The sequence below is a fragment of the Dermochelys coriacea genome, chromosome 23 (genome assembly GCF_009764565.3).
Source record: "Dermochelys coriacea isolate rDerCor1 chromosome 23, rDerCor1.pri.v4, whole genome shotgun sequence".
In the NCBI taxonomy this organism is placed as follows: Eukaryota; Metazoa; Chordata; order Testudines; family Dermochelyidae; genus Dermochelys; species Dermochelys coriacea.
Window position 1 is genome coordinate 3,249,681 of NC_050090.1, and position 26,637 is coordinate 3,276,317.

The following is a 26,637-nucleotide window of genomic DNA, read 5'->3' on the forward strand; positions in this document are numbered from 1 at the left end:
AGTGGGTCGTGAGATGGGCAGCAAACGATGTAGCCGACAGGGTCCGAAAGAACTGGCTCCGCCCTCCCCTCTTTGCTCAGCTCTTGGGCTTGTTAATTAGTATCATTTGCATATATTCCCATAGCCCCAAAGGCCTCAGTGCCCACCTGTAGTCCCCCAGCACCCAGGTTACCCCCCGCCCCCAACCTGCCTGGATCCCAGCTGGTCTCTCGTCACCCCCACACCACTGATGGATTTGCTCTCAGACTTCTGCTCTCCGACACCCACCTCTGCCATCTGTGTCCCCCCCTCGCCCTGTCTGGGCACTACCCCCATCCCCTGCCCCGCCTTGCTCTCTGCACCTGCCCCCCCTTGCTCTGCCTCCAGCCCCCACCCCCGACACGACAGACACAGGCCGGACCCCACTGCAGTTCACACATAAAAGGTTTTAATCACTTCCTGAAAAGGGGGGGCCATGCCCCAAAAGGGGACAGTGAGGGGGAGAGGGATCGGGGGGGATGAGGAAATAAGGAGGTTCAGGGGGCAGAGGGCACAGGTTTTTAATGTAAAAACTTGTGTTCGATACTCAAACAGCGTTTTCCTTTTAAAAAGTCATGATGGGGGAAGGATGATGGGAAATGGGGTACAGTGGAGAGGTTGGGGGGATGGATGGGGAATGGGGTATAGCTGTGGGAGCAGGGGTGGATGGAGAGGAATGGGGTACAGCTGGGGAGGTTGGGAAAAGGATGATGAATGGGGTACCACTGCAGGGGCTGCGTGGATGGAAAGGAATGGGGTACAGCTGTGGGAGCTGGGTGGATGGAAGTGAATGGGGTACAGCTGGGGAGGTTGGAGGAAGGATGGGGAATGGGGTAACACTGTGGGGGATGGGGGGATGGAGAGGAATGGGATACAGCTGTGGGGGGTGGGGGGATGGATGGGGATGGGATACTACTGTGGGGGGTGGGAGAGATGGTGGGGGATGGGGGATGGCTCTGGGGGTTGGGCAGGTTGTGGGGGGATGGTGGGGGAATGGGGTACTGCTGGGGGGCTGGGGAGGATGGAAGGGGAGGGCACGGGGTATGGGGGGAGTTTGCTAGAGTGGAGTACAGTTTGGAATAACAGGGAAAAGGGCGATGACTTTTTCGATACTGAATACACTGAACACAGAAAATGATCTAGACCAGCCAGATACAATAAATAGGCCCCCCGCAGTCTGTGTCAGGGAGCAGGTGCCTGTCGCCCCCTTCCCAGAAACACTTGGGGGGCAGGGGGAAATAGGTTTATTTTGGAACTAAACTCTGCTCCATCCCCCATCCCGGACAGTTATTAATGCATAAAGATTTACTCAAGGTAAAAGGATCTTTGTAATTTCGTGTCATCTGTGCATGTGTCTTTGCTAGTCCTGCTCTGTCCTTCCCGTGCCGCCTGGCGCAGATGGGGTGGAGGGGGTCTCTGGAAACTCATCCCGTAGCCCTCCCAAGCCCATTCCTCTCCCTGCAGCCGGGCAGTCCCCTCCTTGCCCAAATGCTTGCATTCGCTCCGTCCGTCGGGTGGTGTTTTCAGTTTCTGTCCTCCGTCTCCGTTCTTTAAGGCACCGCAGTGGAAGAGAGCTGGCGTCGGTGAGATCGGTGCAGGACCCCTGTCTGGGGCGGGTGGGTGAAACCGGAGCCGTCCCCTCCAAGCCCCCGGGGAACTGGTCGTGCACCCCGCGGGCCCGACGAAATTGCCACCCCCGCAGCCCGCCCTGGGGCCCGTCTCAGACGGTGCTCTCCAGCATCCACTCGGTGCTGCTGAAGGTGACCCGGCGTTGGCTCAGCGGGCAGTCCTCCGCGTTCAGCTGGGATGTGGACATGTGCCGTTTTGTCCGTGCCCGGCGCGGGTAGCTGTGGCTCTGAAACAGAGAATAGTCCCCATCGAAGGAGTGACGGTGGTGGTGAGTCCTTGACAGCTCCCAGGGAAAGAGGCCCACGCTGCCCAGTGTGGCCCGGTGCTGGCTGCCTGGCCCACTGTCCCGGAGGAGACCCAAGGAGCTGGTCACGCTGCTTTCGGGCTGGCCCTCCTCCGAGGACAGCACGGCCACAGTCTGGAGGTTTGCACCCGGCTTGGGGTCTCTCTTGTCCGGTTCGGGGGTGATGGGCGTGTCCTTCTTGGGCTCCGCCTCCATAGGCCCCGCCTCCTTAGACCTCGCCTCCTGGAAGGTCTCGTATTTGTCCTCGGCGGGCTTGGAGGCCGGGGGCTGCCCACCGTTGGTCTGGGAGTAGACGTTGCTGACCTTGGCTTTCTTGGGCCCCTCGTGCCCGCCGTGGACCTTGTAGCGGATCATGAGGATGATGATGAAGACCAGGACGGAGGCGACGATGATCCCGCCAATGATGATGATCATGGTGCCGCCCAGGAACTGGGTGCGCAGAGCGTGGCACTGGGCCGTCTCGCCCTCCGTGGTGAACTGGACGCAGCCCACCACCCTGGTGGCCGTCAGCGCCGTCACCCCGTCGTCGTAGACAGCCAGCACGCACAGGTCGTAAGCCCGCCCCGCCGCCAGGTCGTTCACCAGGAAGGCCCGGCTGGATGGGGGGATCATCCTGGGAGAGGGGAGACACTGGTTAATTGCTGGGACAGCCCCTTGCCCCGTAGCCCAGGCCCCAGCCCCTGGCACATCCTAGGGATATAACCCTAACCCCATAAAGCTCTCTGGGATAGTGACCATCTTCCTGCTCTGTGTTCGTACAATACCTCGTGCCGTGGGGTCCTGGTCCATAACTAAGGGTGCCAGATGCTAATGTAACACCCCCTAATAGTGATAAAATGTACAGCTCCTGGCACAACAGGACCCCTAGTTATGGGCTAGGACCCCCATTGTGCTAGGTGCTGTACATTTTATCACTATTAGGGGTCTTACGGTAGCACCTAGGCACTCTATTTATGGGGCAGGACCTTCCGTGCTACCGTAATGTACATTTTATTGCTATTAGGTGTATTATGGGCAGAACCAAGGCTCCAACCCCATAATTAGAGTGTCTAGGCGCTATCATAATACACCTAATAGCAATAAAATGTACAGCACCTAGCACAATAGGGTCCTGGCCCACAACTAGGACTCCTACCATGACATTAACTGTCATCTGTAACCTATCATTTAAATCAGCTTCTGTACTAAATGACTGGAGGATTGCTAATGTGACGCCAATTTTTAAGAAGGGCTCCAGAGGTGATCCCGGCAACTATGGGCTGGTAAACCTGACTTCAGTACTGAGCAAACTGGTTGAAACTATGTAAAGAACAAAATTGTCAGACATAGAGATGAACCTAATTTGTTGGGAAATAGTCAACATGTTTTTTGTAAAGGGAAATCATGCCTCACCAATCTACTAGAATTCTTTGAGGGGGTCAACAAGCATGTGGACAAAGGAGATCCAGCGGATATAGTGTATTTAGATTTTCAGAAAGCCTTTGACAAGGTCCCTCACCAAACGCTCTTAAGCAAAATAAGCAGTCATGGGATAAGAGGGAAGGTGCTCTCATGGATTGGTAACTGCTTAAAAGATAGGACACAAAGGGTAGGAATAAATGGTCAGTTTTCAGAATGGAGAGAGGTAAATAGTGGTGTCCCCCAGGGGTCTGTTCTGGGACCAGTCCTATTTAACATATTCATAAATGATCTGGGAAAAGGGGTAAACAGTAAGGTGGCAAAATTTGCAGATGATACAAAACTACTGAAGACAGTTAAGTCCCAAGCAGACTGCAAAGAGCTACAAAAGGATCTCTCAAAACTGGGTGACTGGGCAACAAAATGGCAGATGAAATTTAATGTTGATAAATGCAAAGTAATGCACATTGGAAAACATAATCCCAACTATACATATACAATGAATGGGTCTAAATTAGCTGTGACCACTCAAGAAAGAGATCTCGGAGTCACTGTGGAGAGTTCTCTGAAAACATCCACTCAATGTGCAGCGGCCGTCGAAAAAGCGAACAGAATGTTGGGAATCATCAAGAAAGGGAGAGAGAAGATGACAGAAAATATCATGTTGTCTCTATATAAATCCATGATTCGCCCACACCTTGAATCCTGTGTGCAGATGTGGTCGCCCCATCTCAAAAGAGATAGATTGGAATTGGAAAAGGTTCAGAAAAGGGCAACAAAAATGATTAGGGGGATGGAACGGCTTCCGTATGAGGAGAGATTAATAAAACTGGGACTTTTCAGCTTGGAAAAGAGGCGACTAAGGGGGGATATGATTGAGGTCTATAAAATCATGAGTGGTGTAGAGAAAGTAAATAAGGAAGTGTTATTTACTCCTTCTCATAATGCAAGAACAAGGGGCCATCAAATTAAATTAATAGGTAGCAGGTTTAAAACAAACACAAGAAAGTATTTTTTCACGCAACACACTGTCAACCTGTGGAACTCCTTGCCAGAGGGTGTTGTGAAGGCCGATACTATGACGGGGTTAAAAAAGGAGTTAGGTAGATTCATGGAGGATAATCCATCAATAGCTATTAGCCAGAATGGGCAGGGATGGTGTCCATAGCCTCTGTTTGCCAGAAGCTGGGATTGGGTGACAGGGGATGGATCACTTGATGATAACCTGTCTGTTCATTCCCTCTGGGACACCTGGCATTGGCCACTGTCAAAATACAGGATACTGGGCTTGATGGACCTTTGGTCCGACCCAGTACGGTCGTTCTTATGTTCATAATACACCTAATAGTAATAAAATGTACTGCGCCTGGCACAATGGGAGGCCTAGTTATGGGCTGGGACCTTCAGTGCTTCCATAATCACCTAATAGCAATAAAAAATTCAGGTTCAGAGAAGTGCTGGATTTGGGGCAGTTTTGCTTATCTGTTTGTGTCATAAAAATCAGTGAAGTAGTAATAATAATTCTGAAGATGCCGTAATTTTCTTTTCTTTTTTGACCTTTTGCTTGGAAATTTCTGTCAAATTTAAAACCTACAATAAAAATCCCTCACATTTGAAAAAAAATGGTTTCTTTGACCTGACATGATTTTTTTGGTTTGCTGAAAAATTCAAAACACATTTTAATTTCAGTTGGTCAGGAATCAATCCCCCCCCAATTTTTTTGAAACTGCCAGCAAATCAAAAAATCTGTTATTTCTACAGCTCTACTTCTGGTCCGTGACAGCCCCCGCGCCTCACCCTAGAGGCAGCTGCATCTCACTGCTGAGCACAGGATCTTTGTATAAACAGTCCTGTGCTCCACCCCAGAGGCAGCTGCACCTCAGCACTGGGTGAGTGCTCCCTGTAAACAGCTGTGATGCCCCACCCCAGAGGTGGCTGCATCTCAGCAGCAGGGGGAGCAACTCCTGCACTTACCTACGCACAAAGAGTAATGTCACACACACACAAGAGTGTCACAAAACACGTGTGCGCACAGTTGTGGCTCACATGCACGCACACACACACACTGGGGAGCTCACACACACACTGAGAAATGGCTTATAACACACAAACACACATACACACACTAAGCAATGAGCAATGGCTTATAACACAGACACACACTCTCTACTGTCCCTGTTTTCAAAGGCTGCAGAGGGAGCCCTTAACCCTTTGTAATTTTCCTCCATCAACTCCCTGCCCTCTGCCCCCTGCCTCCCTCTCCCACACCCTGCTGACCCAGCAGTTGTTAATCCCACCCAGGAATGGAGTCACAGGGCCCAGATTCTGCATCTCGCTGGACTGGAAACCCTACCATCCCCTGAAACAGATTCCAGCCGCGTGGCCGGGCTCGCTACTGGTGATAACCAAAGGGTTCGGTTGCCATTCACCCCAAAGCCCAAGGCTAGCCAGGATTGTGCTACTGGAACGCAGCCACCTCTGGGGTGGAGGGCGACAGCCAACTGATGCACAAGGAAGGGGGAATCTTGGGCAAAGGGGCTTGGATCGGAAGCAAAGCTGTGCCAGACCTTTAGCATCTTGTAAGCTGTGGAAATTGAGCCAGCGGCGGTGGGATTTGAACCTGTCACTCTGGGAAACCTAATTATATGAAGCCAGATAATTAGAGCTCAAAGCCCTCTGCCCTGCCCCCTCCTTCCCCGCAGCATTGCTGCTCCTGGCCTGGGTTCGCCTTGGCATTGGGGTGATCCACAGCTCTCTCCCCGCATCCCCCACCCACGGATATTTCCAGCCAGTTTCATGGCTGTGACGCTTCCCCTAGAATTTCCCCAAGGGCAGAACTGAGAGAGACCCCCACAGGGCAGTGCAGGCTGGGAGCTAGTGAGCAGAGTCTGTCCATATCCAGCCACTCTACTCCTTCCTCTGCCTCTGGCTGCACTGAGGTCAGTGGGGCTACCTGGGGATGAGAGAGGCCAGGCTTCGGTTACACCTGGTGCATCGCCCACTCGTTAAGTGGTGCGTACAAGCTGGGGGTGCTATTAAGAGGATAACAACCTACTACTGCCACCAGTGGCTCTACTTTAGCACCTGCTTCTAATGCCCCTGGTTCCAGCCCTGCTGATGGCCCATGGACTCCATCCACCAGCCCAGCCCTCACCTATACACCAGCGAGTCATCCAGGGAGCTGTTATACTGAATCTGGTACATGCGGATGCCGGGAATGTGCCGCTCCGAGGGCCAGTGGATCACCACCGAGGTGGAAGTCAGCTCAGCTGCCACAATTTTCTTCTCCAGGTGGTTCTTGGTGTCGTTGGCACCCGACTTGGCGGAGGTGGTGATGTCGGATGAGCCGGGGTCGGGCTCCTTCATGTGGCCCGTGTTGTTGACCAGCAGTGGCAGCGGCACGATGCAGACCTCCACGGGGGCGGTGGCTTCGCCGGCGGCATTGGAGGCGATGCAGGTGAAGACCCCGTTGTCCTTGAGCGTGGTGATGTGCACCTCCAGCGTGCCGTTGTCATAGACAGTGGCACGGGTGGTGTTGTGGATCATCTTGCCGTCGGGCGCGATCCAGTGGATGGAGGGGTCGGGGTCTCCCACCGCCTTGCACTTGAGGCTGACTCCCTGGCCCTCCATGATGAAGGCCTTGGTGGAGTACTGGCGCGTGATGAGGGGCTGCTCGCAGATGAACTCCTCCTCGGGGATGGACCAGAAGTACTTATCCATCAGGTGCTCAGGAGAGGCGCAGGTCTCCAGGTCGTCCTCCCGCGTCAGGCGCCGGAGCCAGAGCAGCTCGCAGTTGCAGTGCAAGGGGTTGCCTCCGAAGCTGATGGTCAAGGTGGATGGGTGGGAGCCCCGGACATTAGCCAGCACCTGAGCCCGGAGGAAGAGGTTGTCCGGTGGCAGCTTCTGCAGCCGGTTGGAGGTCATGTCCAAACGCACCAGCTTGTGGAGCTGGGAGAAGGTGCCCACGGCGATATGGTCGATGAGGTTGTGATCCAGGGTCAGGGTGTTCAGACTGACCATCTGCCCAATGGCCTCCCACGGCAGTGTCTCCAGGTTGTTGTAGGACAAATCCAGGTCCTCCACGGTGGCCAGGAACTCGTCGAAGGAGGCCGGTTGGATGTTGTTGATCTGGTTGTTGCCCAGGATGAGGTGCCGGAGGTTGCCCAGGCCTTTGAAGTGCTCGTTGCGGAGGGAGGCCAGCCGGTTGCTGTTCATGTGCAAGGCGCGCAAGGCCCGCAGGTCGGAGAAGGCGTAGGGCATCACCTGGCTGATGGTGTTCCGGGAGAGGGTCAGGTGCACCAAGTTGGTCATGTTGGAGAAATCCTTGCGCCGGATGATGGTGATGAAGTTGTCCGTTAGCCGCAGCTCGACCGTGCGCCGGTCGATGGATGGCGGCACGAAGAGCAGCCCCGTCTTGGCACACAGCATGGTCAGGGTGGGCGAGATATTCTGGCAGATGCAGCGGCCGGGGCAGTGCTGACCCTTCGCCATGGTGCCGAGCATCAAAAGGGGCAGGAGGAGTTTTTCCATGGTACTGGCCCTTGCTTCCTCCCTGCCCGGGCTCTGCGGGCAAGAGGCACAAAAATCAGTGGCGACAAACCTACAGCGGCAAATTGCTTCCCAAGCGCTGTCCCCCTCTACTAGCCAGTCTAAGTATTCAGGTGGCTGCAGCCCATTCCCTAGAGGCATCTCCGTCTCAGCGCTGGGTGAGGGATCCCTGTATAAACAGCCTCCGTGTCCCACCCCAGAGACAGCTGCATCTCACTGCCACGCAAAGGATCTTTGTATAAAACAGCCCCTGTGCTCCACCATGGATTCTAAAGCTCAGATGGCAGAGGTCTCACCCAAGTGCCCCCCAGCTTGTGGAGCTGTGAGATCCCCCCCCCAGTTCGATTCCTGTGAGTGACGGACCATTCTGGGGACATCGTCTTAAGAAAAGGGGCCCCCAACGGATACAGCCTGGATCTTTTTGTGGCTAGCCCCATCCCAGCATCACCAGGGGTGGAAAATCATGAGTCATGCCCCTAGAGAAATCGTGAGATCTTGCTTGAAAATCATGAGGGTTTACCCTAAGCGAAGCTTCATAGCAGATCCTTTTTGTTAGTCGCCTCCTGGTTTTTGAGACGTTAGGGGTCCGGTTGCTAAGTTTTTCTCAGCCACCACCAACTTACTTATTTTTAAATGAAAGCTTAAATCCTTACAGGATCTCGTGCCTCCAGGAGCTGGCGATTGAAGGAAAAACACCAGGCATTGCCAGGCTTGGGATAAAATCATGAGAGGTGACGATACGGCCAACACCCACTGGGTTGCTTCCTCACGCTTGATTCGCTTGGAATTTTCCAACCCCCCCCAACCCTCCTCGTTTCCCCTCCCCCCACCTGGAAGGGTTTTGTTTGTTTGTTTTTTTGCTTTATTGGCCAGTTGTTTGTCGTTTGCTGGGGGTTGTTGTTTTTTTTAATTTTGCACGGTTTGCCATTTTCCAAAAATGAGACATTTTCAAACAAGGGATTTTAAAAAAAGTAACTTTATTTTTATTGGGGGGGGAGCGAGAATATCCCATCATTTGGTGAAAAAATATCATTTTTGGAAAATTTCTATCTCCAAAGATAGAAAAAAAAATGAAAAAATCACCCCTCCCCTCCCTGCCTTTTTCATAGATTTGAACATCTGAAAAGCCAGCTGTGATAGTGTAGTTTGACCTGCCCGAATACCCTGTCCCGGGGCAACAATCAGTCTATACAGCGGACAAAATTTCATTTCTAATCATAGGCTTGTGGGTTGGGGTGTTCCTTTCAGCCTCCGTGTTCCCCCCATTTCACCGTTCGCACAGACATTTGCTGATCTTTGTGCACAAAGGCAACCCCCCCGCCTCCCCGATCTCAGTCATCGCCCAGCACAAACAATCTTGGTCAGGCCCTCTACACACCACTGTCATCTATGAGACCAGTCAACGATCAGAGGTGAAGACACCATTAAAAAAAAAATCTCCTCCCACCCCTTCAGAAAACCCTTGAACAGGAACAACTGGGAAACCTTCAGATCCTCAAATCCAAGGTTCTTTGTGGCCCAGACACAGTACCTCAGTTTCCCCACTATGCTCTTCAGCTTTGGGTATGACTTGATTCCTCTCACCAAGCTGCTTCAGAGAATGTCTCCCACCTCCCCCGTGTCTGGGGCAATGGACGGTGACAAAGTGGGAATTTTCTGTCATATTTTTATGAAGCCTATGTGTGCCTTAGTTTCCCCTATTTTTCACAAGGCTGTCGGGGTAGGGAAGGACTGTCTCCGGACAAGTGCAGCCCTCCTGTCACACCGCTGCTCACATTTGTCTGAAATAGATGTCAACTCCCTGTGAGGCAGGAGGCGCCTCCCACATGACGGATAAATAGGAACAGCACTGATGGCTACAAAACCACGAGGGGGTGGGGGGGAGAAGGGCGATCAGGAGCTTCGGCTCACCCCCTTTTGTCACGCAAGGGTGAAGGGATGTTGGGGGGAAAGGGGACAAATTCAAAGCCAGTCCCTTTCCTAAGCCATTGGCCTGTGGAACTCACAGCCACATGAATCCTACCCAGGTCAGGATTTAGGGAGGGATTGCACATGGCTCAGATATGAAGAATAGCCGGGATTAGAATAGCTCATGCTGACAAGGATGAAACAGCTTCCCCAAAAAACACGCTCTAGGCACGTATCCCAATATCCCCACACAATCTCTCTCCAGTGACTTTCAGGTGCCCAGTAGGAGCGTCAGGGGCTGATGCAAAGCCCCGGGGCAATGAGAAGCAGCCACACTGAAGCACCTGGCTAGCCCCTCATCCTGTCTCCTTCGGGGGGGGGGGAGGGCGGCTTTGACGCATCAGTATTCCCCCTCACCCCACCCCACCCCCAAGCGTCTAGTCGCTCCCCAGCACTGCGCTGTCAGCCTGCACCCTGGCAGGCAGCCTGGTGACGGGATCGCGGCTGACAGCTGCGATGTGACTTTTATCCGGAGCAGCCGAGTGTGACGGCACTGAACCGGGCCCAGGAGACAGAGCCAGCTCCAACACGCGGCGGTTCAGACACAGCCCTGGCCCCCATTGGCCACCCAGGCTCAGAGCCGGAGCCTCCTATAAGCCCCTGTCCCATTCCCTGAGCCAGCCAGTCTCCTGTCCTAGGCTGGATCAGAGTCAGCACCCACTCCTGGGACAGTCTGGGACTGGGGTAGCTGGGAGCCACCCCAGCCTCCCCCAGTTCCAGAATCTCCCCCCACCCCCCACCCCCACTCCACAAAGCAGAGGCCTGGAAACTCATCACAGAATCTCTGGCCATTTCAACTGGCTCAAGCCTGTCCCCTCCACTCATTCATGCCATCCGTCCCTCTAGGCCCTCAGCCTGGCCCCACTGTCCCCAAGCCCTCCCGTCCCCATGCCCACACCCCACAGCGTGCCTCCCAGCCAGATGGCACCATGGGTGGGTAAAGGGGCACCTGACTCTCATACCTGGCTAGCTGCATCTCAGTGAGGTCCGCTCCCCACACTCCTGGCCAGGGAGATCTCAGCCTCCCAGCTGCGGATCCCCAGCATGGTGAGGCCACTGCCAGGCAGGCCCCCTCATATTACCAGCCTTTCCTTGGAGACGCAATGCTCGAGGGGCAGGGGATGTCTTTGCAAGCACCTAGCCTGGCACATGGGGGTATCTACAAACTTCCAGAGCCACCCCCACCAAACTAAGGGGAGCCCCACTACAAACCGTAGGCTCTCATCTGCTTGACCAAGGAGATTGCCACCAGCATCTCCATTTTGCAAGTTGGGGAAACTGAGGCACAGAAAGAGTAGCGAGCAGCCAGTTAGCAGCAGAGCCAGCGTTAGAACCCAGGCATCCTGCATGCCTGTCCCATCCTCTTCACACTGGGCCAAGCAGCTGCTGTGGAATAAGGTTACACTTGAGAGAAATTGTGACCCAGTGCAGAAATGCTCAGTACACCTGGGTTCCAGTCATGGAATCAGAGATTAGGGTTGGAAGAAACCTCAGAAGGTCACCTAGTCCAACCCCCTGCTCAAAGCAGGACCAACCCCAACTAAATCAGTCCGGTCTCTGTCACTTCTCTACTGGGTGAGCTTGGGCAGGTCATCTCGCTGCTCTCTGCCTCAGTTTCCTGCTCAGTCTTTAGCCGTCAAGACCGTGAGCATTTTGGGGGCAGGGATTGTCTCTCACTTGGGGTCTGTGCAGCACCCAGCCTGACAGGGGACCCCGTCTGATCTCGGCCAGCGTCTGGCACAGCACCTGGCCCGATGGGGGACCTCCCCACCCTGCTCATAGCCGGAGTTTCTAGGTGCTACATTTAATAATAATCCAACACAGGTGACGGGGAAAGTTTCATCCTCAGCCACACAATGACCACCCTGCTCCAACTGGCTGCAATTTGAGATCTGGGGGGAAAATTCCTAGCCCCCACTGTCTGTACCATGATCGTGTTTCACAGGCAATTCGAGGGGCATGGGGAAGAAAGTACCATACGAACTGCAATGGAGGGTGTGTGGGGGGGGTCCTGAGTCGTTATGGTTCAGTGTTTTATAAAAGGAAAAGCAACACTCATTATACCCTACAATCCCACCACCCCCACCACGTTTTTAACTCCCCTGGGGAGCTGACGTCCTAAGAGGAGTCACACACCCGAGACGTGAGTGAGAGCCTCTGCTCCTCATCCTTGCAGTATCTGAGCACCTCCCAGGCTGCAGTGTAATTATACACACTACCCCATCCCCACAGGAGCCCCATTGTACCGATGGGGAAACTGAGGCACGGAGTGGCAGCTCAAGGAGGCGCATCAGTGGGAGAGCTGAGACGCTAGCGCCCTAAGCCTGGCGCCATCCTGCCGCTCTCAAGCAGCTGCTTAATGCCGAGCAGTTTCACGAAAGACCAGAATGCAACTCAGGAGTCCTGATAGCCAGTTAGCTTGGTTCAAACCTCTACACGCCACACCCCTCCCAGAGCCGGGGATAGAACCCAGAATCCCAAGCTTCCAGTCCCCCCAGCTCTAACCACTAGACCCCACTTCCCTCCCAGAGCCAGGAATAGAACCCAGGCATCCTGGGTCCCAGCCCCACTGCTCTAACCACTAGACCCCACTCCCCTCCCAGAGCCAGGAATAGAACCCAGGCATGCTGGCTCCCAGCCCCCACTGCTCTAACCACTAGACCCCACTCCCCTCCCAGAGCCAGGAATAGAACCCAGGAATCTGGCTTCCAGCCCGCCCCTGATCTAAACCCTAGAACACCAGCCCTGTGTGCGGACGAAAACAACCCCTGCTGTTGCCAGGCAGATGTGGATCGAAGTCAGCGACCGGCTCTGAGCCTTTCTCTCTCATTCTCTCCCCAAGGAGAAGAGAATCAATTACACCGAGCGAGAGAGAAATGGAGGGGAAGAGAGAAAAACGGAGGGCGGGGGAAGAGGCTACAGCCACTGCCCTGCTAAGCACAGCTGGTCAGCCACAGCCCCTCCCCACGACTGGGAGCCAGACCCTCCCCCCGCTAACCCAAGTGCCCCCTCCCAGCACCTTATCGGAGGGGGGGAAGATAGGAGCTACAGAGGGCATTGCTGGGGCTTTTACTACGGTGGGGGCATCACAGGCTCAGCTGCCGTGGTGCACCCCCTGCTGGCCAAGCCTGGCGGGGCAGGCACACCCTGCCTCCGTTTCCCCTCCCCCAGGTGTTTGGTCTTTCCCAGGTCACTCTCAGCTTGAAATCCCCTCCCAGGGTAACAGGCCAGGCAAACAAACAGTCATTCCTCCACCCCGCTCAGATGCCTCTTCACCCACCTCCCAGACTCCTGTTCCCACTCCGGGGCAGAGCCCTGACTCCCAGGAGCCCCTCCCTCCAAACCAGCGCCACTTACTCCCCATAGTTCCTGCCCCCGCCCCCCTGCATTCTCTGCCCTTTGATGGGGCCCAGGCATTTCGCAGGCTGGCTGAAATCCCAATTAGTCCTGGCTCTTAGGCTGGCAGACAGCAGGTATGGCACAGGCAGGGCTGATTGTACATGGCTGGATACCCCAGCACATTGCCCCATTACAGGGGGGGCATGGGGGGGTAGGTACAGAAAGAGTATCAATGGAGTTTTTTTTGTGGTGGAGGGATACGAGTTGCGTAGAGCACTGTTGGCTGCTATTGTGGTGGGGGTATTACAAATACAGTATTTGTATGCTGGCGGGGAGGTCTGCGTGTCAAACAAGAGCCATCCATGCCTTTCTGCTGGCATACCCCGCCCTGGGCCCGGCAGTGCTGAGTGGCAGTGTCTCTATTGGGGTCCATCCAGGCCCTCTTCTAGTCCCGCAGACAATTCCCAGACGTGGGTGTGACATTATTGACTTGAACTGGGACCATATAGAACACTGTTGCAACCAAGGTCCTGTAGTAGCACCAAATCTTATAAAAAGGGGGTCAATAAGGTGTCTAAGACAAGGTTATGGTTTGCTGGTTATGATGATTCTATCTGTTTGCATGTATCATTTTTGTTCCCATTCAGTGTCATTGACATTTCTTTTGCTTTTTTTTAAATTTGCTTTCCCTCATTTCTCTTTGAAGCATTTCATAGAATGGCGTTTGTGAAATTAACCAAAATCTAACAGGAAAAAATAAGTTACCGATGGTTATTTCCCCAGCTATATCAAAACACTGGGTCTGGACTCCGGTACAACTCACGGTGTTTTCACTACACTGGTAAGAATCCTCAGCGTAGCATGCTGGACACTGCAGGCCATTGAGAACGGTTGTATTTAAAGATATAAGTATTGGCTCTATACTGTCTGTATTTCAAATTTGTGCTATGCTTCTGGGTGACACCCCAGACAAGTTGGTGTCAGCTCTGCCTAGCCTGCTGGATGGCCCATTAAGGACCATCAGCTACACAACTGACCCATTGAGAGAAGGCAGACACCCCTTGGGACTCAGCAAGGTGTGCAGGGACCTGCCTATGGACAGAACTCTGAGGTTTTTCCAGGCCATGTGCTGGACAGCTTGTCTTTGGGACAAAGAAAGACAGACCACATGGCAAGAGACTATAAAAGGCTGCTGCAGCTCCTCCATCTTGTCTTCAATCCTGCTTCTGACCTCTGGAGGAACTTTGCTACACTGAAACTTTGAACCAAGGACTGAAAGACCCATCCCAGCTGGGGATGTTCTCTCCAGAGACTTGATCTGAACCTGCAGTTTATTCCATCACTGCTGCAAGCCTGAACCAAGAACTTTGCCATTACTGTATGTAACTGATTCCATGTAACCAATTCTAGCTCTCATCTGTATCTTTTTCCTTTTATGAATAAACCTTTAGATTCTAAAGGATTGGCAGCAGCATGATTTGTGGGCAAGATCTGATTTGTATATTGACCTGGGTCTGGGGCTTGGTCCTTTGGGATTGAGAGAACCTTTTTTCTTTTAATGGGGTATTGGTTTTCATAACTATTTGTCCCCATAACGAGTGGCACTGGTGGTGATATTGGGAAACTGGAGTGTCTAAGGGAAGTGCTTGTGGGACTTGTGGTCAGCCAGTGGGGTAAAACCAAAGTCTTCTCTGTCTGGCTGGTTTGGTTTGCCTTAGAGGTGGAAAAACCCCAGCCTTGGGCTGTAACTGCCCTGGTTTAAGCAATTTGTCCTGAATTGGGCCTCTCCGTTGGGTCCCGCCAGAACCAGCATCGTTACAGGGGGTAGCTGCGCCATGCCAGCTGCCCTCGGCTACCCAATGGATGGCACAGCAGGGACACAGCTATAGGTGCTCATTTAGACACACATCTTAGCCGGCCCATGTTCACAGCTCTGCCACACTGTCGCCTCTGTTTATGGAGGAGCTGGGACAGAAGCACTCTCCTCCCCACCAGCTGTTCTCAGGGGTTATATTTAGGAACAGAACCCAGGTGTCCTGACTCCCAGCAGCCCCTGCTCTACCCAGCCTGGCTTCCCAACCCTTCCATTGATAGAGTGGGGTGCGCCCCCTCTCCGGCCCATACAGCTATCTGCAGCCCTGAGCCCCAGAGATAGGACCATTAATTTTTCACAAGGCCTAACGAGCTGGAAGTGGGAGCTAGCTGCTCCTCACCGTGGCACTGGCACTAACCCTGTAAGCACGATAATGCAATCTCGTAATATACCAGAGAACAGAGTAACGAGGCAGAGGAGGGACTGGGAGCTGTCCCACGATGGATGGAAGTGGACTGTGTGTCATAGGACCTATACCGCAGACATCAGTCCAGGGTCGGGGGGGAATTCTCCATGATGGCACAAAAGGCTCCTCCCCGAAGAGCAGCTTTGGAATTGAATAAAGCTAAACAGAATTAAGGCCCCTTTAATTCTGAATCAGAGCGTCCACAAAGGGTTTAACTAATCTACTTTAAGAGTTCATTTGGATTAGTTCCCCCTGTAGACAAGCAAGGATCTGTTGCAGTTTGCTGCCAATGCAGGATTCGGATCCCCTTGGAACCTGGGTTGCCAGCCTGGGGAGGAGTCGCCCAGGCCAGCCGGGACATAGCCAGGTAGAAAGCCCCCACCCAGCTGTTCCAGGGCCTGGGAAGCGGGTTACCCTTGGTGCCTTCTCTGCCATTGCCATTCACATCATTTCCTGCCGGAGTTTCCCTCCGCAGATCCCTTCAAAAGGCCATCAGGCCGGTTAACATGGCACCGATCAGCCGGGGGGCAGAGGGTTTTCATAACAAACGTACCACCCTCCTCCGCCCCAAGACACAACCCTTGGGCTGTCTCATTTGCTTAGACGGGCAGCGCTCTGGGACAGGGACCGACTTTGTGTTCTGTGTCTGTACAGCACCTGGCGCACTGGTCCAGGAGTGGGGGCGCCTGGGTACTACCGTAATACAACTAATGGCAACAGAAATGTACAGCGTGTAGTGCCATGGAAGCTGGGTCCATGACAGGAGCATCTAGGTATTACTGTAATACACCTAATAGTAATAAAAAGGTACAGCTCCTGGCATAATAGGGTCCTGGTCCATGCCTGCAACTGAACATTGCAAACCTGCTGTTAATTACTCTACACCATCTCAAATTCTAAGTAATTCTTTAAAATATTCTAACCCTATTGCATATGTCTATATGTGCTTAAATCTAATGACTTATTTTAAATAAAAGCAGGCTTACTTGCATTAGTCTTTCATCAGCCAAAAGCGCTGTGTTCCCATTAATGTATTACTAATGCCGTCTAAAATAAACCAGTTAAGGAACCACTGCTCTGGGCTCTAAAACCCCTGGGTAACAGATTTGGCAAGACAGGCAGGAGTCAAGCGTAGAATCTTCTGATTCCAATCATCAATGACAATGTTTTAAAGTATTGGCAAGATGCCCACGATTGTGGCTGGCACCCCAAGGACTGAACTAGGCTCTTCCAGGGCTAACAGCACGAGTGGCTATGGCTTGAGTTAAAGCTTTCAAGGCAGGGCTACCCCTGACCCTCTTCTCTGCAGATGTCACACACACTTGCCAGTGGGTCACCTCAGTGTCTAGCCTAGCGGTGATGCAGCACATGTCTCAGAGAGGCACCTACACGGGTTCATCAGCGTTCAACTTTAGAATCATAGAAGATCAGGGTTTGAAGGGACCTCAGGAGGTATCTAGTCCAAGCCCCTGCTCAAAGCAAGACCAATCCCCAACTAAATCATCCCAGCCAGGGCTTTGTCAAGCCGGGACTTAAAAACCTCTAAGGATGGAGATTCCACCACCTTCCTAGGGACCCCATTCCAGTGCTTCACCACCCTCCCAGTGAAATAGTGTTTCCTAATATCCAACCTAGACCTCCCCCACTGCAACTTGAGACCATTGCTCCTTGTTCTGTCATCTGCCACCACTGAGAACAGCCCAGCTCCATCCTCTTTGGAACCCCCTTTCAGGTAGTTGAAGGCTGCTCTCAAATCCCCCCTCATTCTTCTCTTCTGCAGACTAAATAACCCCAGTTCCCTCAACCTCTTCTTGTAAGTCATGTGCCCCAGTACCCTGATCCTTTTTGTTGCCCTCCGCTGGGCTCTCTCCAATTTGTCCACATCCCTTCTGTAGTGGGGGGCCCAAAACTGGACGCAATGCTCCAGATGTGGCCTCACCAGTGCCAGACAGCTGCAGTGGCACAGGAGCTAACAAACAGAGCTGTAAACAGGGGAGTTTGAGTGGGAGTTCTGTTGGAGGAGAAGATTAACAGGACTTAGGTGGGAAGGCTGTGATGGATACAGAGGCAGCTGTGAGAGTGACTCCTGTAGCGGAAGACACATTGAGGATGACTGGATGTGGAAGCTGTAGTATGTACATGATCCTGGAGTGGGGACCTGGTAAGAGTTTTTTCTGCATGAAATGCTGTCTGATAGAGCTGATGGAGGAAAAGATCCGAGGTCTGGAGATGCAGGTGCAAAGTCTGGTTGAGTTTAGGAAGGGGTTTGAGCAGATGATGGAGCAAAGACATTCCCTTCCCTATCTGAAGGGAAAAGCTCAGACTTACAGATAGAAGCAGGGCTGGGGAATTTTGAGGGGAGACTGGGTGAGGAAAGTGGTCAGTGGAAGCATGTGACTAAAAGAACCAGGCAGAGGAAAAGACGGGCTAGTGAAGGAGAAATATTGCTTAGGAACAGGTTTGCAGAGTTGGAAAATGAAGAAGGGGCTCAGCAGGTAGTTGCTGAAGGTGGAAGGGCAAGGAAGAAGAGAAGAGAGGCTAGTCCTATAGGAAAAGGGGAAGAGTCAAGGGAGACTACACCAAATATGAGCCCCAGGATGATACAGGATGGGTTGAAGAGGATTATAAGGGAAAATAGGAATGGAAAGAACTTGCAGCCAGAGGGAACAGGGGAGAGACTGGAGAATAGCACTGTCACCAGGAAAAGGCAGGTCTATGTGATCGGGGACTCTTTATTGAGAAGAATAGACAGGCCTGTAACTAGAGCCGATCCAGAGAATAGAAGGGTGTGCTGTCTTCCGGGTGCTAAGATACGGGATGTAGACCTGAGGTTGAAAAGGATCCTAAAGGGAGCAGGAAAGAATCCCCTAATTATCCTTCATGTGGGAACAAATGATACGGCTAGATTCTCGCTGGAAAGTATTAAGGGAGACTATGCTAGGCTGGGGAAGACGCTTAAGGAAATTGAGGCTCTTTTGAGCTGATCTTTAGTGGGATCCTGCCTGTTCCTAGAGAAGGGCAACAAAGGTGTGACAAGATTATGACTGTCAACAGATGACTTAGGCAGTGGTGCTATAAGGAGGGCTTTGGGATGTATGGCCACTGGGAGGCAATCATGGACAGAGGACAGTTCTCTCGGGATGGACTTCATCTGAGTAGGGAAGGAAATAGACTTCTAGGATGGAGGCTGGCACAACTGATAAAGAGAGCTTTAAACTAGGAATTTGGGGGAGATGGTTGGGAGATGTCCAGGTAATCTCCATGCCAGATTTTAGCATTGAGAGGGAAGAAGATGAAGTAAGAAAGGATACAGCCGTGTGTAGGAGAATGTATATAAGGAGTGAGGGGCAGTGTGGATACTAGTCTAATAGGTTATACTGGTAGTAGAATGACTGTGCCTAATAGGGTACAGAATGTGAGCGAGGCCAAACAGCAAAAATTAAGATGTTTGTACACCAATGCGAGGAGCCTAAGTAACAAAATGGAGGAACTAGAGCTACTGGTGCAGGAAGTGAAACCAGATATTATAGGGATAACAGAAACATGGTAGAATAGTAGTCATGACTGGACTACAGGTATTGAAGGGTATGTGCTGTTTAGGAAAGACAGAAACAAAGGTAAAGGGGGTGGAGTAGCATTGTATATCAATGATGAGGTAGAATGTAAAGAAATAAGAAGTGATGCAATGGATAAGACAGAGTCCGTCTGGACAAAAATTACATTGGGGAAGATAACTAATAAAGCCTCTCCTACTATAGTGCTTGGGGTGTGCTATAGACCTCCGGGATCTAATTTGGATATGGATAGAGCCCTTTTTAATGTTTTTAATAAAGTAAATACTAATGGAAACTGCGTGATCATGGGAGACTAACTTCCCAGATATAGACTGGAGGACCAGTGCTAGTAATAATAATAGGGCTCAGATTTTCCTAGATGCGATAGCTGATGGATTCCTTCATCAAGTAGTTGCTGAACCGACTAGAGGGGATGCCATTTTAGATTTAATTTTGGTGAATAGCGAGGACCTCATAGAAGAAATGGTTGTAGGGGATAATCTTGGCTCAAGTGATCATGAGCTAATTCAGTTCAAACTGAACGGAAGGATTAACAAAAATAAATCTGCAACGAGAGTTTTTGATTTCAAAAGGGCTGACTTTCAAAAATTAAGGAAATTAGTTAGGGAAGTGGATTGGACTGAAGAATTTATGGATCTAAAGGTAGAGGAGGCCTGGAATTACTTTAAATCAAAGCTGCAGAAGCTATCGGAAGCCTGTATCCCAAGAAAGGGGAAAAAATTCATAGGCAGGAGTTGTAGACCAAGCATCTTAGAGAGGTGATTAAGAAGAAGCAGAAAGCATACAGGGAGTGGAAGATGGGAGGGATCAGCAAGGAAAGCTACCTTATTGAGGTCAGAACATGTAGGGATAAAGTGAGACAGGCTAAAAGTCGAGTAGAGTTGGACCTTGCAAAGGGAATTAAAACCAATAGTAAAAGGTTCTATAGCCATATAAATAAGAAGAAAACTAAGAAAGAAGAAGTGGGGCCAATCTTATTTAATCTTTTTATTACTGACCTTGGCACAAAAAGTGGGAGTGTGCTAATAAAGTCTGCAGATGATACAAAGCTGGGAGGTATTGCAAATTCAGAGAAGGATCGGGATATTATACAGGAGGATCTGGATGACCTTGTAAATTGGAGTAATAGTAATAGGATGAAATGTAATAGTGAGAAATGTAAGGTTATGCATTTAGGGATTAATAACAAGAATTTTAGTTATAAATTGGGGACGCATCAATTACAAGTAACGGAAGAGGAGAAGGACCTTGGAGTATTGGTTGATCATAGGATGACTATGAGCTGCCAATGTGATATGGCTGTGAAAAAAGCTAATGCGGTTTTGGGATGCATCAGGAGAGGCATTTCCAGTAGGGATAAGGAGGTTTTAGTCCCGTTATACAAGGCACTGGTGAGACCTCACCTAGAATACTGTGTGCAGTTCTGGTCTCCCATGTTTAAAAAGGATGAATTCAAACTGGAGCAGGTACAGAGAAGGGCTACTAGGATGATCTGAGGAATGGAAAACTTGTCTTATGAAAAGAGACTTAAGGAGCTTGGCTTGTTTAGCCTAACTAAAAGAAGGTTGAGGGGAGATATGATTGCTCTCTATAAATATATCAGAGGGATAAAAACAGGAGAGGGAGAGGAATTATTTAAGCTCAGCACCATTGTGGACACAAGAACAAATGGGTATAAACTGGCCACCAGGAAGTTTAGATTTGAAATTAGACAAAGGTTTCTAACCATCAGAGGAGTGAAGTTTTGGAATAGCCTTCCAAGGGAAGCAGTGGGGGCAAAAGATCTATCTGGTTTTAAGATTCTACTCAATAAGTTTATGGAGGAGATGGTATGATGGGATAATGTGATTTTGGTAAGTAATTGATCTTTAAATATTCAGGGTAAATAGGACTAATCCCCCGAGATGAGATATTAGATGGATGGGATCTGAGTTACCCAAGAAAAAATTTTCTGCAGTATGTGGCTGGTGAATCTTGCCCATATGCTCAGGGTTTAGCTGATCGCCATATCTGGGGTCGGGAAGGAATTTTCCTCCAGGGCAGATTGGAGAGGCCCTGGAGGTTTTTCGCCTTCCTCTGTAGCATGGGGCACGGGTCACTTGAGGGAGGATTCTCTGCTCCTTGAAGTCTTTAAACCACGATTTGAGGACTTCAATAGCTCAGACATAGGTGAGGTTTTTCGTAGGAGTGGGTGGGTGAGATTCTGTGGCCTGCGCTGTGCAGGAGGTCGGACTAGATGATCAGAATGGTCCCTTCTGACCTTAGTATCTATGAATCTATGAATAGAGGGGAAGAATCACTTCCCTTGATCTGCTGGCAATGCTCCTACTAATACAGCCCAATATGTCGTTAGCCTTCTTGGCAACAAGGGCACACTGCTGACTCTTAACCTGCCTTCTCAGAACAGCAGCCGGGGCAATGGGGTCTCCTCGCTGCTCATTGCGTTGAATGCTCCTTCCGCTGAGATGACCTGTGCCTGGCAAGCACAGAGCCTCCAAAGCCCATGCCATGCCTGTGCCAGGCCTGCGCCAGGCCCTGCAACACCCATGCCAGGCCCTGCAATGCCCTCACAAGCACAGCCCAGATGCCCTGGGCTCGCCCTGTGCAATCTGGGCCCATCTCAGGTCACACTCGCACCCCAAATCTGGCCATGCCCCCCCCTGCCCTGCCCCCACCCAGCACATGACACGTTGGCAATTACCTCTCCTCAGGAATGCATCCCGCCTCCTGCCGGGCATGCAAGCCTCTGCCGCCACTGCCTGGGGAGAGAGAGCGAGAGAGATGTCAGGAGCCATCCCGCCTGCCCCCATCATCACCCTCCCCAAGTCCAGGGGCCAGGGGCATGCAGAGGTGGAGGGGGCAGGGCCTGAGTGCAAGGTGGCACGGCCTTCCCCGCCCCCCATGGCATAGTGGCTCACAGCACCTAGCGCCACACCTCGGCACTACCATAATACACCTAATAGCAAAAGAAAATATACAGCACCTTGCACAATGGGAGCCTGGGCCATGACTGGGGCACCTGGGTGCTAACCTGATCTCCAGTCCTTTCTTCCTAGGGACCCTGCTGGGCCCCTTCTGCCACTGCCCCTTTTGGTCCCTGGGAGATCTCATTCTGCCCATCTTCAGGGTCAGCTCCAGAGACCCACCATGCTTTCCCCATGCCCCCCTCTCCCATCAGGAGGAATTGCACCCATCCCTCAGCTGTGCGTTAGTACAGAACCTTGAACAGTGGGCCCTGATCCCGGACTCAGGCCTCTAGGTGCTACCGTGACACAGACGACAAGCAACGGCCAGAATAAACCCATGTTTCCCTGGGCCCCCCTCACGTTCCATCGTCACACCCACGAGAGCTCCTGCCCCGCCTGGCGTTTCTGGAGCCCATTCTTCAGTGGGTGTTGTGTGTCTGCTCTCGGGTTGGTCTGCAGTGGATAAGAGCCTACTGCTGCAGGTGGCTGGAGGAGTCCCTCCCTTAGCCCAAGCAGTGGTGGCTGGCACTCTGCGCACTGCAAGGCTCAGGTTCAACCTGCCGCGGCCGCTCATGACAGTGGTTGTGTCATTTTCACCCTTCCAGTGCTTGTAGATATTGTCTGTCCTTGAATCTCTCCTTCTATGCGTCCAGCTGGGGATCCCCCGTATCTCTCTATCCTTCTGTCTGTCCAGCCATCTCCCTCCAACCAGCCAAAATAGTTATCCATTACTCTAACTAGCCATCCAGCCATCTCTTTATCCCTCTATCCATCCATCCCTCCCCAGTATCTCTCCATCCATCTCTCTCAGACCTTCCATGGTTTTACCTATCCATCCATCCATCCATCCATCCTTTCCTCCTATCTCTCTCTCCTTCTACCCACCATTCTCTCCATCCACAATATTTATCCACCCCTCGACCTATGCATCTATCGGTTCATCTCTCTATCCTTCTACCTCACCTTCCGTCCCTGGTATCTCTCCATCTTTCCATACTTCCCTCTCCATGCCAGGTCCACCCCAGGCCCTGCAACACCAGCCAGGCCCTGCAATGCCCTCACAAGCACAGCCCAGCTGCCCTGGACTCACCCTGTGCAATCCGGGCCCATCTCAGGCCACACTCACACCCCAAATCTGGCCATGCCCCCCCTCGCCCTGCCCACTAGTTAGCCATTGTTTTACCTTCTACCCACCCTCAATATTTAACCATCACAATCGATCCCTCCATCCTTCCTTCCATTCATCCATCTCTCTCTAACCTTCCCTGGGTTTAGCTAGTCTCCCATTCATCTACCGCTCTATCCTTCTCCTCAGCTTTCCATTCATGCACTTTTACCTATCTCTCTTCCTATCTATTGATTAATAGTATCTGTCCATCCATCCATCCATCCATCCACAGGATTTAACCATCTCTCTGTTCATCCTTCCATTGTACTTCACAAACTCTTTTTTAGTCTATCCAATCCCTTCTGTAGTCCCCTAGCAAATCTCTCTCTTCCTTTATTATAGCTAGCTGGGTATTTGTATATGTAGCACCTAGGAACCATAGAATCAAAATATCTATTTACCTATTTATCCATTCATTCATCACCAGAAAGTTGCAGTTTCAAGGAAATTAATCAAAGCAGTGTTGCCGTAAACTCACTGTCCCAATCAGTGAGCTAACCCAGCATTATTTAGCTCAGTACAATATCCCAGTGATTTGACAGCACCCGAAATGTTCAGTTTTTCCCACTCCAGATGAAGCCAAAGGGCAGTATAGGGGTTTCGGGGAGTATGTGTGAGTGGGAGGAGCTCTCAGCACATGGGGAAGAGGGTTAAGATAGGCACATTAGTTGGATGTTCTCACTAAAAGGCTCAGTGGTGAAATGGCTCATAAGGTTCTAGTGAACATCACTAGGTTTCAGAGTTGACACTCAATTGAATTGCTTAAGGTCTGAGAGGTGAAACTCAGTGGGACCTTCACTGCCAGCTTTGACCATCTTGGATGGTTCTCTGATTATCTCGTTCTATCTGATTGGGGCAGGGGGGAATTGACACTGCTGAGAGTCTGGGATTCCCCCCCCTCCCCAATGTTTTGATCTCTGGGTGGGCATCTTAGAGCTTTTTCCCCAGACCTTCCTCCCCCTCGCACACCCTGTGCGAAGTGGGACCATCCAGAAGTGTCTCACGCCCACCTCGTACCCATGCCAATGACGGCACGAGGGGGCCAGGTGACAGGGCTCTTTGGCTCACATGGGGCAGGAGACGTGGCAGGGAAGGGCGGGCAGGCTCTCCCCCCTGGGAGAGGGCATCTAAAGCTTGGGCTGCTCACAAGCTCTCTCTGTGAGGTGCTTTGAGAGCCACTGCTGGCCTGTGCCAGAGAAGATTCCCACAGCAGCAGCAGGCGAGCTGTGTTCCACCGTCACGTCACAGCCCCCAGCTGGCAGTGCCATGGCGCAGCGCCGGAGATCCCGCAAGGCTTAGCACAGCAGGGGCTGGCTGCATGCGTGTTTGAACGGTGGCACCTAAAAGAGCTTGTCAGAGCCCGTGGTGCTGCCCTTCCCAGCAAGGGGTATCTAGTGAGCACGGGGACCTGCCGAGAGCCCGGGGACATGACAACCCCGCTCGGACCGGGGGGGATCTTTGTTTCAAAGGCTCTGGGAACAAGGGCAAGGGGAGGGGGAGCAGGCCTGCAAAGGCAGGGAGCTCCCACCTCACCTGCTCTAGCCTGAGGCAAAGACAGCAATGGAGAACAGAGAGCAGGAGGAGACTGTTGACATGAGTGTAGTTAGAGCGGGGTGGGGCTGAGAGCCAGGACTCCAGGGTTCTGTTCCCAGCTCTGGGAGGGGAGTGGGGTCTAGTGGTGAGAGCATGGGGGCTGCAAGCCAGGACTCCTGGGTCCTATTCCCAGTTCTGGCAGGTGAATGGGGTCTGGTGGTTGGAAGGGGGGGAGCTGAGAGTCTGTCCTTGTGGGAGCTATTCCCACCTCTCCTGCTCTGTGCAATCACAAGCAAGTCGCTCCCCCTCTCTGTGTGGGGCCTTGCCCCTTGGGCAGAGCACAGTGTCAGTTTCCCTAGGGAGTGCCCCCTTCCTGGGAGCCTGGCCACTCCTGGGTCACGGGGGGGCACAGCAGCTATTTAACAGGCAAACTCACCCCTCCCCCATTCCAGAACAGGGCCTGAAAAACAACCCCACACCCTGTGCTCTGGGATCTGTGTGACAATGCACAGGGTGCCTGCCCAGGGCCATGAGCCTCTCGGAGCTGAGGCCAGAACCCGGCCCTGCTGCGCTGGCAAGGGGCCCTGTGAATTGCAGGCGCGCTAGAAATAAAGGAACATGTAACAGCAGCTCTCCGCTGAACCCAGGACAGGGGGAGGTAAATGCAGCGGGCCCGAAATCAAAGGAAACAGGCAACAAATGGAATCAACCGGGTTTCCAATTGCAGTCCCCCTGGGGGCCTCTAGAGGGTGACATGACCCACCCAAGGTCAGGGCAGCTCTGGTCCCATCCAGCAGGGGGCAGTGGGGTTGATCTGGACCCTGGTCCTGGCCGTGGGAGAGGTGAGGCCGCACAGACGGACCTGGGGGAATTAGACGGGGACCGAGGCTGGTCACGGCAGGGACAGACCTAACCGGCGCCGGTGCCGTGCTTGGAGCCGTGGCCTGGGATCCCCGGGGCATAAGGCCACTAAACCCACGGGAAAGTGAAAAGCCGGGGGGCTCCAGCAGGACCTAGATTTTACACGTTGTCTGAAAGAGGGCACGGCCGCCTAGTATCAACTGAAGGAGCCCAGCGCCCCCTACTGAACCCCTGCACAGCTACCGGCAGCCCAGCACCCCCTGTCGAGCCCCCGCCCCTCCCCACAGCCCAGCGCCCCCTACTGAACCCCTGCACAGCTACCGGCAGCCCAGCGCCCCCTGTCGAGCCCCCGCCCCTCCCCGCAGCCCAGCGCCCCCTACTGAACCCCTGCACAGCTACCGGCAGCCCAGCGCCCCCTGCCGAGCCCCCGCCCCGTTCCCCGCAGCCCAGCGCCCCCTGCCGAGCCCCCACCCGTCCCTACAACCTAGTGCCCCCATTGAGCCACAGCTCCATTCCCCGCAGCCCAGCACCCCCTACTGAGCCCCCACCCCGTTCCCCGCAGCCCAGCGCCCCCTGCCGAGCCCCCGCCCCTCCCCGCAGCCCAGCACCCCCTACCGAGCCCCCGCCCACCCCGCAGCCCAGCTCTCCTGCTGAGCCCCCGCCCCTCCCCTCCCTACATCTCAGCACCCCCTACTGAGCCCCCACCCCCCTACATCCCAGCGCCCCCTACTGAGTCCCCGCCGCTCCCTACATCCCAGCACCCCCTCCTGAGCCTCTGCCCCACACCGTACATCCCAGCGCCCCCTGCCGAGCCCCCGCCCCTCCCCTCCCCGCAGCCCAGCGCCCTCTTCTGAGCCCCCGCCCACCCCGCAGCCCAGCTCTCCTGCTGAGCCCCCGCCCCTCCCTACATCTCAGCACCCCCTACTGAGCCCCCGCCCCCCTACATCCCAGCGCCCCCTACTGAGCCCCCGCCCCCCACAGCCCAGAACCCCCTACCGAGCCCCTGCCCCTCCCTACATCCCAGCGCCCCCTACTGAGTCCCCGCCCTGCT

The 26,637-nt window shown here is 52.9% G+C and overlaps 1 protein-coding gene across 3 annotated transcripts in view; it reads right to left on the reverse strand.

Moving 5' to 3' along the window:
• Window positions 1–406: 406 nt before the first annotated feature.
• LOC119847174 (leucine-rich repeat and fibronectin type III domain-containing protein 1-like) overlaps window positions 407–26,637 on the reverse strand; it is a 54,914-nt gene continuing 28,683 nt past the window's right edge. For 2 of the 3 annotated variants that reach the window (XM_038381709.2, XM_038381710.2), the window contains exons 2-4: window positions 21,760–21,817; window positions 6,504–7,912; window positions 413–2,564 (exon numbers count right to left, since the gene is read on the reverse strand). In XM_038381709.2, coding sequence (XP_038237637.1) covers window positions 1,739–2,564; window positions 6,504–7,879 — 2,202 coding nt within the window. In that variant the 5' untranslated portion in view covers window positions 7,880–7,912; window positions 21,760–21,817 and the 3' untranslated portion in view covers window positions 413–1,738. Of the gene's footprint in view, window positions 2,565–6,503; window positions 7,913–21,759; window positions 21,818–26,637 lie in introns of all 3 variants that reach the window. The other variant, XM_038381712.2, reaches the window with a different exon arrangement.